The 12494-nt window shown below is 35.3% G+C and overlaps 1 protein-coding gene across 1 annotated transcript; it reads left to right on the forward strand.

Annotated features, from left to right (window-relative positions):
* Nucleotides 1–1022: 1022 nt before the first annotated feature.
* LOC141690422 (uncharacterized) lies at nucleotides 1023–1580 on the forward strand. Its single transcript, XM_074495227.1, has one exon. The coding sequence runs from the start codon at nucleotides 1023–1025 to the stop codon at nucleotides 1578–1580; it is 558 nt and encodes a 185-aa protein (XP_074351328.1).
* Nucleotides 1581–12494: the final 10914 nt, after the last annotated feature.

Genomic DNA, 12494 nt, shown 5'->3' on the forward strand with positions numbered 1-12494 from the left:
CCTGATATTAAAGATATGGGTATTTTGATCGGGCAGCATTTTCTTGATACAGGTATACCATTTAAACGGTGATATCTTCTATCAAATATTCTTGTTATGTTTTAAATAAACTCATCTCTATATATCAGGAAGATGCCACCCAAGAAAGCTACCCAGTCTAAAGAAAATAGTAGTAGTGTTGCTACAGTTTCAGTTATAAATTAAAATATGGAGCAATAGAAGTTTTATATTCAGTTGTTACTTCAAGAATGAAGATAGCAGAGAGAACTCAGGATTCAATATTGAAGGTTGCGGCTTGAGAAAAGCTAACTCAGTAAAGGAATGGTTGGTTGAGACTTGGACTAAGGTTCCTAGGAGAGTCCAGCTTTCTTTAAGTTTGACTTGATTTAGCAGTTTGCTCTATGTAATTGATGGCTGATATAGCTAGCCAAATCTTATTGTATATCAGATCAGTTTAGCTGTTGAACTCGAGTAATGATGGGAGGTTAGTTAGTTGTTGTTGTATTGAGGAGTCATGTAACGGTGTTTAGTGCCCTTATATTTCAGTTTTCCTGTACAGTTGTTGATTCTGCTACTGTTAGTGTTGCTAGTGTTGTTAATCTGGATCTCTTTTATAAATGGACCCTGATATTAAAGATATGGGTATTTTGATCGGGCAGCATTTTCTTGATACAGGTATGCCATTTAAACGGTGATATCTTCTATCAAATATTTTTGTTATGTTTTAAATAAACTCATCTCTATATATCAGGAAGATGCCACCCAAGAAAGCTACCCAGTCTAAAGAAAATAGTAGTAGTGTTGCTACAGTTTCAGTTATAAATTAAATTATGGATTTGTTGCTCCAGCAGCAACAACAACAACAACAGTTAATCCAACAGGTTCAGCAGCAGCAACTATTGTTACAGCAGCAATAGCAAAGAGTGAACCAAGGTGTTAATTTCAAATCTTTCCAGAGTGTTAAACCTCCTGAGTTTAGAGGTGAGCCTGATCCCGTAGCTGCTGGAGCATGGTTAAAAGTGATGGAGAAAGCTTTCAACCTTGTCCAAGTAAGAGATAATTTTAAGACTAATAATGCAAGCTATTTCTTAAAAATTGAAGCAAATTACTGGGGGGAGTCAACCAGAGCATTAGAAGGAGAAGACCCTGTTCCATGGGCTTGGATTACCGAGTTGTTTGTGGAAAAGTATTTCCCTGACTGTGTGCATAATCAAATGGAGATTGAGTTCCTAGAGTTGAAGCAAGGCGATAAAAGTGTAGCTGAGAATGAGGCTAAGTTCACAGAGTTGGCTAGGTTTGTACCGGAATATGTACGTTCTGAATCTCAAAAGGCAAGGATGTTTCAACAAGGATTGAAGCCTGAAATTCGCAGAGGAGTTTTGGCATTGCAACTCAAGCCGTATCCTTTCATAGTTCAGGCCGCCTTAGTAATTGAGATTGATCAGAAGTTAGCCGCTAGGGAAAAAGCAGATAAGAAGCGAAAGATAGATGATGTGGAAGAAACATCAGGTCAAGGCGGATCTAACAAGAAGTCTCATAAAACGGTTGGTAGGAATAAGAATAAAGAACTTAGAGGATAAAGTTTTTCTCTAATCAGGCCTAATAACATCTCAATCAGCTCTACCCAAGTCAAGTCGGTCAGGTCGCCTATATCGGAGTGTAAGCAATGTGGTAAGGTGGGCCATATTTCCAAGAAATGTAGAAGTGTTTCCCGAGATAGCATGGGAGGCAGTGCATCAAAAAGGCTGACATCCAGTATACCCAAGGCTAAGACTTATAATATGATTAAAAGGTCAACTGCTCAAGACCCTGATACGGAACCAGGTACATCCTTTCTTAATTCCATACATGTTAAAGTATTGAGTGGCAAAAAGTGTTTAAGTTAATTACATGTGGATAGAATGGAGTTAATGTTGGAATATTTAAATGAACCCTTAATTATAGAAGCGGCTGATCGAATTAAAGTTCCAGTAAATCAGTCCTGTCCTAAATACCCTATAGAAATCTTAGAAATTTTTTGTGAATGACCTAATATCTTTCGAGTTAAAAGAGATTGATATAATCTTAGGAGTGGATTGGGTGTATGTCATAGGACAGTGATTGATTTCCAGAATAAACAAATTGTAATATTTACAGAAGCTGATATTAGGATGAGTATCCGAGGGCATAAGCAAGAATGTAAGGCATAACTAGAGCATGTCGTGAATATCAAGAAGGAAGCACCTAAGTTGGAAGAGATGCAGATAGCAAGTGAAGTCATAAAGTTTTTACCGGATGACTTACTAGGATTACCTCGGAGCATGAGATAGGATCTCTCATTGGCTACTGTACAGAGTCGGGCTGGTGTCAAAAGCCCCGAATCGTATGGCCCAGTAGGAATCAAGTAATTAGTTAAGAAAACTTAAAGATTGTGGGATGAAAGAATAATGAGACAAGGTGCATTCCGTGTTGTACAATATGTGGTTTATAAAAAAAAGAAGAATGGAGGTATGCAGTTACGTACTGATTATCAGAAGTTTGAAAAGTTGACAAATAGGAATAAGTAACCCTGCATAGAACTAATTATTTATATGATTAAATTAAAAGAACATTTTGGTTCTTGAAGGATGACCTAAGATCAGGATACCTTCAGCTAAAGGTAAGCCTGAGGTCATACTAAAGACTGTGTTTAGAGTAAGGTATGGACATTACGAGTTCTGGTGATGTTATTTGGATTAGCAAATGCACCGGTCGCGTTTAAAAGCTTATTGAACAAAGTGTATAGAGAGTACTTGTAAAAGCATAATTATATTTATTGATAACATTCTCAGCTATATAAAATTAAGAGCATCCATATAGTACGCCCAAGGATTTCCCTACGAAGGTTGAAAATGGAGCAACTATATGTTAATATTTAAAGATATGAATTTTGGTTGAGATTACCAAAAGATTATGGTTATCCTATTAACGACCACTCAAGCAAGGCCAGTGTAGTAAAGAATATTTAATTAAGATCCTCGAGGAGTTAGCCAAAGAATTGGAAAGAGTGAGAGTTGAAGTTTGAACAACCGAAGGTGAAAAGAAGCACCTGTACGAAGTTCATTTTCAGTCTAAGTTGATTGAAAAGATAAGGGAATTGTTAGGCCCTGAATTTCTAGATTATGAATATGGAGTACCGATTCGGAAAAGGTTAAAATCAACTCATGGTATACAAAGAGTGAATGCAGATTCGTATCTGAAGGCTATAAGGATAAAGTTGAAGCATTAGTATTGTTGAAGGTTTTGTCTTGGAAAGAAATAGTGAGATCTGGGCATATAAGGGTAAGTTAAGCCCTAGAATATCATATCATTTAAAATATTGAGAAAACAGGTAAAGTCGCCTATGAGCTAGCACTGTTACCACAGCTGCAGCATACTCCTAGTGTGTTTTCATTCTTTATGTCAAAGAACTATATTTTCGACTGGAGTCAAGACATTATGTACGAACCAATCTAGATCTTAAATCGCAAAAAAGAGACCTCAGGAATAAGTCTATTCCTATAATGAATATATTTTGGAGGAATCCTTGAGTAGAAGAGTCTACTTGGGAGTTCGAGTCATATGCTTGAAAAATATCCTCATTTGTTTAGTTAAATCAGATTCTGAGGACATAATCTTTTTAAAGGGGGGGGGATATAATGACTCGTATATTTTCATATTATTTAAATATGTAATTATTGAATATTAAATAAATAAAATATGTGTATTGGTTGTGTCAGCAGTGTGTTATGTATTATTATTTGTGTGTGATTATGGGTGCATAGGGATTATTTGTGTAATTGAATATTGAGTTGTATTGTTTTGTTCCACTTTTAAAAGTGGATTTAATTGCAGATTTATTTTCATAAATATTTGGATAATCCCTAAAATTATATTTTTATAATTTTATAATTTCAATAAGTATTTTTGGGTACTATAAAATTTGGAAATCAATATATCATTAATTATTTAGTCCTAGATAATTTTCTGATTGTATTAAAGTGTAAATTCAATATTAAATTTCAGGATTCTTTAAAAATTACGAAAATCATATTTTATGTTAGATATATTTGATAATGTCATGTCTAATATGATTTGTGTTTAGTTTTCAAATCTTACTTAAATAGGACAAATTAGTACTTAACTGGAAATCAGCACTTAGACTGAAGTTCGAACTTAAGTTGTCAGAACTTAAGTTATCAAGAGATATTTATCAGGAGATAATATCAGGACTTAAGGGGACTTTCAGATAAGGAAGGCGGTTGATTAAAAGGAAAGAAGATCAAGACCAACGCAAGAAGAGATATGCATGAAGAAGGAATTCTATGAAGAATAGAATACTTGGAAGAAAAGATAACTGATTGATAAATTTTAGGAAGCAGAATTATATTCCATATCAATTAGAGATTATCTTGTAACTGTGTAGTATATTAACACAGACATAGGGTTTACACTAAATGTGTTATCATTATCGAGAATAATATTCATTGTAACCCTAGCAGCTGTCGTGATATTTGTTCATCACTGAGAGAGGACAGTTCCATATTGTAACAGAGTTTATTATATTGAATAAATTCTGTTTTCTATTACTTGTGTTCTTTAATTCGATTTCATTATGCTAAACACTGTATTCAACCCCCTTCTACAGTGTGTGTGACCTAACAAGTGGTATCAGAGCCTTTTGTTAACACACAAACAGTTTAAGATCCAAAATCAATCATTTCTGAAGCAGAAACTCCAACCAAGTCCACCAAAACTGAAGAACCTCCAAAGACTCAAATCCATAGTCGATATGAGACAAGTTCCCATACTGAAACCATCTGAATATCCCATATGGAAGGTGAGGATGTCTATGTTTCTGGAAGCTACAGATCCAGAATATCTTGACAGGATCAATGAAGGACCACACAAGCCAACCAAACTCGTTGTTGCAGTTGCAGGTCAACCAACAAAGTCTGTACCAAAGGAGAAGAGTGATTACACTGCTGAAGATATCTCTTCAATTGCTAAGGATGCTAAGGTACGACACTTGCTGCATAGTGCCATTGATAATGTAATGTCAAATAGGGTAATTAACTGCAAGACTGTAAAGGAGATATGGGAAGCCTTGGAGACAAGATGCCAGGGAACTGATTCAATTAAGAAGAACAGGAAGACAATACTCACTCAAGAGTATGAACACTTTGACTCAAAGTCTGATGAGTCATTAACTGGTTTATATGACAGATTTGTCAAACTCTTGAATAATTTGTCACTAGTTGATAAGGAATATGATCTTGAAGATTCAAATCTTAAATTCCTGTTAGCTCTTCCTGAAAGTTGGGATTTGAAGGCCACAACTATAAGAGACAACTATAATCTTGAAGAAACAACTCTTGATGAAATTTATGGGATGCTCAAGACCCATGAACTTGAGATGGAACAAAGAAGCAAGAGGAAAGGAGGAAAGTCAAGGACAGTTGCTCTTAAGGCTGAGGAGGAATCCAACAAAGCAGCTATCTCATAGAAAGGCAAGGGAAAAGCTCTTATCACAAAGTCTGATACTGAGTCATCAAGTTCTTATAGTGATGATGACTCAGAAACTGAAAGCTTACCTGAGATGGATGCTGATGAGGAGATGAAGAAGCTGTGTGCTCTTATGGTGAAAGGAATCACAAGGATTGCATACAGGAAATTTAGAAAGGGAAAGAAGTTTTCCAGGAAAGGTGCAAGTTCTGATAAGAAGAGTTTGGGAAAATCTGAAGGCAAAGGAGGAAAGTCTGAAAGAGGAGATTACACAAATGTCAAATGCTACAACTGTGGTGAGAAAGGCCACATATCTCCTGATTACAAGAAAGTGAAGAGTGACAAAGGCAAGGCTCTTATCACAAAGAAGAAAAGCTGGATAGACACTTCAGATTCTGAAAGTGAGGAAAACTATGCCTTGATAGCAAATGCTGATAGTAATTCTGATACTGCTGAGTTAAAGGTACCTCAAACTACTTATGCCTTTCATACTGATGATATTAATGAGTTGAGAAGATATCTTAAAACCATGTTTATTAGTTATAGAGATCAAATTTTAACATGTGAAAGATTAACTTCTGAAAATCTTGCTTATAAAAAGAGAAATGATCATTTAGAAAAAGAGTTAGTCATGTTCCATCAAACTCAGAAAGATAGAGATGATGCTTTCTATGTTATGGATGAAGTACTTAAAATGAATGAATCTCTAAAAACTGAGTTAGAAAAGGAAAGAGAGATTATCAGGACTTGGACTAACTCTGGTAGAACAACTCAGAATTTATTAGGTAGTGGAAACTGGAAATAAGGCTTATGTTATGGAGATGATAAGAATGATAAAGGAACTTTAGAAATTGAGCCTATAGATGTTAAACAAAAGTCAAAGGTAAAACCTGTTAAGTTTGTAGTTGTAAAGTCTGATACTGAGAAATCAGAAGTTAAAGAGGAATTAACTTCTGACAAACTAAAACAGGAAAAGCCAACTGAAGTTAACATAGGCTTAATGACTAAGAAGCAGCTTAAGTACAAGCTGAAAGATGTTAAGAATGTAAACAAGGTAAAATCACCTAGGAAAAATAGGAATGGAAAGGAAGGTGTGAATAAAAGCAATGATTATAAGCCTGTTCCTATTGCTCCTAGAAAAACATGTCATAACTGTGGAAATTCTAACCATCTGGCTTCTTTTTGCAGGAAGAATAAGAACATAAACTCCTTACCTTCAATGTCAGGAGTTAAGAGTTAGTCTGTTAGATATAGGCCACAAAATCCTTGTTTTCATTGTGGTAGTTTATGGCATTCCATTTATACTTGTAAGGAATATCATACTCTGTACTATGATTATTATCAAATAAAACCTTCTTTAAAGAAAGTTAGCATTGTTCCTTCTAGCATAAGTTCTTACGCAAAGTCTGATACTGTAAATGCTGATAAGAAAATTGTTAACATAAACTATGATGCTAAATCCACTGCAAATGTTAACAAACTTAATAAGGCCAAAGGATCCAAGCAAGTCTGGGTCCTTAAAACTAATCATTAGTGGTCTTTGTGATTGCAGGGCAACAGGAAAAATGTCCTAGTTCTGGACAGTGGATGCTCAGGACATATGACTGGAAATAAAGCCCTGCTATCAGACTTTGTGGTGAAAGCTGGCCCAGGTGTTTCTTATGGAGATGGCAATATGGGAAAAACTCTGGGATATGGCAATATTAATCTTGGGAATGTCATCATTGAGAAAGTAGCTCTGGTCTCAGGATTTAAACACAATCTGCTCAGTGTTAGTCAAATATGTGACAGAGGTTATCATGTGGATTTCTTTGAAGAACACTATGAAGTTGTAAGCAAATCTACAGAAGAAGTTGTTCTGAAAGGATACAGGCATGGTAACATTTATGAAGCCAAGCTTTCAACAAGTACTGATGGTTCTGCAATCTGTCTGTTGAGTAGAGCATCAATTGAAGAAATCTGGAATTGGCACAAGAAACTCTCTCATTTAAATTTCAATAATATAAATGAACTAGTGAAGAAAGATCTTGTGAGAGGACTGCCAAAATCAGTATTTGCTCCTGATGGCCTTTGTGATTCATGTCAGAAGGAAAAACAAAGAAAATCTTCATTCAAGAGCAAGACTGAATCATCAATTCTTGAGCCTTATCACCTACTAGATGTTGATCTATTTGGTCCAGTGAATGTCATATCCACTGCAAAGAAGAAATATGTTATGGTCATAGTGGATGAGTTCACCAGATACACATGGGTGTATTTTTTGCACAGAAAAAGTGAAACTGCATCTATTTTGATTGATCATGTCAAGCAACTGGATAAATTGGTCAAAGATTCCGTAAAGATCATAAGAAGTGATAATGACACTGAGTTCAAGAATTTGATAATGGAAGAGTTCTACAAAGACCATGGAATAAAGCAGGAATTTTCTGCTCCTGGAACTCCACAACAAAATGGAGTTGTTGAAAGAAAGAATAGAACTTTTATTGAAGCTGCACGAACTATGCTTGATGAAGCAAAGCTACCAACCTATTTTTGGGCTGAAGCTGTGCAGACTGCTTGTTTTACTCAGAATGCAACACTCATTAACAAGCATGAAAAGACACCATATGAGATGGTGAAGAAAAGAAGCCAAATCTGAAGTATTTTCATGTATTTGCATGCAAGTGTTTTGTTCTTAAGACTCATCCTGAACAGCTATCCAAATATGATCCAAAAGCTGATGAAGGAATTTTTGTTGGATATCCACTTTCCACAAAAGCCTTCAGAGTCTATAATTTAAGAACAAGGGTTGTCATGGAATCTATCAATGTCTCTTTTGATGATAAGAAGATTACTGGACTTGAAGATTTCAATGATCATGATCAGCTGAGATTTGAAAATGAAGTTTTAAATTCTGATTCTGTAAATCCTGATAGTCTAAATCCTGACAGTCTAAATCCTGATACTATAAACTCTGATGGATTAAACTCTGATGTTATTGAAACTGTGGTGACTACGCCAAAGTAAGATGCACCTGTGCAGGGGGAGCATACTGAAGATACAACCACATCTCAAGAAGCATCAGAACCTACAACTGGCTCTTCAAGTTCTGATTCATCAAGTTCTGATGAGCCAAGTTCTGATAATGCTGGAAACTTAAATAATGAAGGATTCAACTCAGAGAGCATAATTTCAAGGGGAGCATCAGAAAATGTTGATGAAGACATCGTGGATCATGGGGGAGTATCCGGTTCTAGAGAAAACCTTCCATCTACAACGAAGTGGACTAAATCACATACACCTGACTTAATTATTGGAGATCCTGATGCAGGTGTCAGAACTAGAACAACTACTTCAAATAAATGTCTCTATAATTCTTTTCTTTGTCAGACTGAACCAAAGAAAGTGGAAGAAACTCTTCAAGATGTTGATTGGGTGCAAGCAATGCAGGAAGAGTTAAATGAATTTGAACGAAATAAAGTCTGGACCCTAGTGACAAGACCAAAGAACAGATCTGTTGTTGGTACAAAGTGGGTGTTCAAAAACAAAACTGATAGTGATGGCATAATTACAAGGAATAAAGCAAGGCTGGTTGCAAAAGGATATTCTCAACATGAGGGAATTGCTTATGATGAAACATTTGCACCAGTTGCTAGATTGGAAGCCATAAGGATATTTTTGGCTTATGCTGCTCACAAAAAGTTTACAGTCTTTCAAATGGATATGAAAAGTGCTTTTCTCAATGGAGAATTGGAAGAAGAAGTATATGTTGAACAACCTCCAGGCTTTGTAGATTCCGAACTTCCAAATCATGTCTACAGGCTTGATAAAGCACTTTATGGCCTTAAGCAAACTCCAAGAGCATGGTATGAGACTTTAGCTCAGTTTCTTCTGGAAAGTGGATTTAACATAGGAACTATTGACAAAACACTGTTCTACCTCAACCATGGAAAAGACTTACTTTTGGTGCAAATATATGTTGATGATATCATTTTTGGTTCTACAAATGACTGACTTTGCAAGAAATTTGCCAAACTGATGCAGTCAAGATATCAAATGAGTATGATGAGGGAACTTAGCTATTTAATGGGCCTTCAAGTCAAGCAGAATGAAGATGACACTTTTATTTGTCAATCCAAGTACACTAGAAATTTGCTGAAGAAATTTGGAATGCAAGATTGTTCAAGTGCATCCACTCCCATGGCCACTGCAATAAAATTGGATAACAATACTGGTACATCAGTAGATATTACTGATTACAGAGGTATGATTGGCTCACTACTCTATCTTACTGTAAGTAGACCTGATATCATGTATGCTACCTGTCTTTGTGCAAGATTTTAAGCAGATCCAAGAGAACCTCACTTAACAGTTGTGAAAAGAATTTTCAAATACCTTTAGGGTAGAACTGATCTGGGATTGTGGTATCCTAGAGAATCAGACTTTAAGCTAATAGGTTACTCAGATGCAGATTTTACAGGATGCGAAATTGACAGGAAAAGCACAAGTGGAAGCTGCCAATTTCTTGGAGGCAGATTAGTTTCTTGGTTTAGCAAGAAACAAAAGTCAATTTCCACATCAACTGCAGAAGCAGAGTACATTGCTGCAGGAAGCTGTTGTGCACAGATTCTTTGGATGAAGAATCAATTACTGGATTATGGGTTAACATATTTTAAAATCCCTATTTACTGTGATAATCAAAGTGTTATTACTATGACAGGTAATCCAGTTCAACACTCAATGACAAAGCATATCAGCATTAGGTACCACTTCATAAGGGAACATGTGGATAAAGGTACAGTGGAATTGCATTTCGTTCCAACAGATCAACAACTAGCAGAAATCTTCACAAAACCACTGTGTGAAGCTACTTTTACAAGATTGGTAAATGAACTTGGAATAGTTTCAGGTTCTTTCTCTAAATCTACTTAGTTTATGTTCTTTTACATCAGACTTTTGATCAGTATTTACAGATATTACTATCTTTGTGTATTATGTGCTTAATATGAAATTTTCTTAAGTGCTGATTATTGTCTGATGTGAATTTCTAAACTCTGATAGTGATATGCATGTTTCTGTGACTATTCACTCTAATGAGGATAACTGTACTAGATGTTGACCTAGTAATCTCTAATATACTACAGGTCCCATGTTTGAAGTAATTATTTCTGTGGAAATCTTTTAACATAAGCAAATTATGATATTGAGCTTACTTAAGTTTACTTTGTCTATCTTATTACTAAGTCAAAAACTAGAATAATGCTTCTTATCTGTTAAGTTCTGATGTTAGTAAATCTGGTGAATGTACTAAGTGCTGATAAGCCTCACTTATCAAAAGAAAAAGAAAAGAAAAGAAAAGAAAAATCAAGTACTCCTTTGAGATCTAGAGTAAAAATGTGGAAGGGAAGACCCAAGTGCAATGCTGGTATTAAGTAATATGCATCAGAAAAGCAAAATAAATTTTTCTTGGTGACTTTTCACACTCTATGATTAATGGAGAAATACTCTAATAATAGCTTAAATTCTGATAAGCAGTTGTGACTCACTTATACTGAGAAGCCACTGTAAAAAGGAATTTCAAAAGATGCATAAAATGAGCACAAAACAGTTGAGGTTGACTCATGCATGAACTGATTCTATAGTAGACTTCAGAATAATGACAGATTTTGAGCAAAGTTCTTAGTTATGCCTAATTTCTAAGATGTATTGAAGTGAATCAGACTTTAATCTTTATCTGATATTTAGCTTATTGCACACAGATACACTCCATTTGAATGATGAAAAATACTGTGGTGATAAATTTTATTTTAGATGAACAGTTGTTAGGGCGAAAACACGCGCTAATAATACACGCAAGTATACGTGTTCGCAAGTAATATAGAATACTTTCTAGTTTGTTCCCACAGAGACTCAGACTAATTATTGTTCAATTAAACTCACTCACCAATATATGATTACTTCTCAATGTTAAGACACTAACACTTAGAATTATTGACTAAATATTAACTACAATTAACTACGTAATTAATCACTTAATTAACACTTCGAATTAACAATATTAAAACACTCATGAGATCACAACTTCATTACTACTTCCTTCAATAGTTATTGTTATTACCCTTAGCATGCAATAATGATGATATTAATCGAATAACACGAAACTGATAAAAGACAACTTTCATTGTACTAATACCATTCTACCAATCATCCACAATTAAGATAGAAGTTGAATAGTCATCAATTATGTTGAGTCCCTATATGTCTACAGAAATTGACAACATAATGATTTACGCACAAGCTATTCCTTTTGATTACACAGGGCGAATAAAACAGTTAGAGTTACCCACTAATTATGCAACATCATACATGAACCTATGCTAGCATGGCAAGTTCTAAATCTCGAGATCCATCGTCGCTTCACAAGAGATTAACACCCTATCTTATATGTTCGCGACGCACATAAGACGAATACGCACAACCAATACTAGATATCATACAATCATCACACACTAAGGTATTAAACAACTAACTAAAGAATTCCATAGCAAATCCGTTACGACCCCATGATCACGATTAGCCCATGATAGCACTTATCGTCATCATGGGTTCATATGAAAACATGATGAACAAACACAAGAGAATAATAACTAAACTAATTATATTAAACCAGAGTACGTCACAAGAGTAATAGGTTCAAAGCAAAGAAAACTAGCATCCAACGTTACAACGAAATAAAGAATCACAAGAAAATATGCTTCCTCTTCATTGCGGTGTGCTAAAACGGTCTTCTTCCTTATCTCCTTCTCTCCAGTTTTAATACCACGATCCGACCTCGTGAAAACGTCTCTAAATCTACTTATATAATAGTCCCATAAAACTGAAATTACATAGAAGTTGGAGGCCAAACAGAAGTAGAAATCTAAAATAAATTATCAAAATTCCCGACCCTGTGCGGCCGCTCAGCATAGCTGAGCGGGCGCTCCGCTTTCTGCGCGGCCGCTCAGCATAGCTGA

The sequence above is a fragment of the Apium graveolens genome, chromosome 10 (genome assembly GCF_009905375.1).
Source record: "Apium graveolens cultivar Ventura chromosome 10, ASM990537v1, whole genome shotgun sequence".
NCBI lineage: Eukaryota > Viridiplantae > Streptophyta > Magnoliopsida > Apiales > Apiaceae > Apium > Apium graveolens.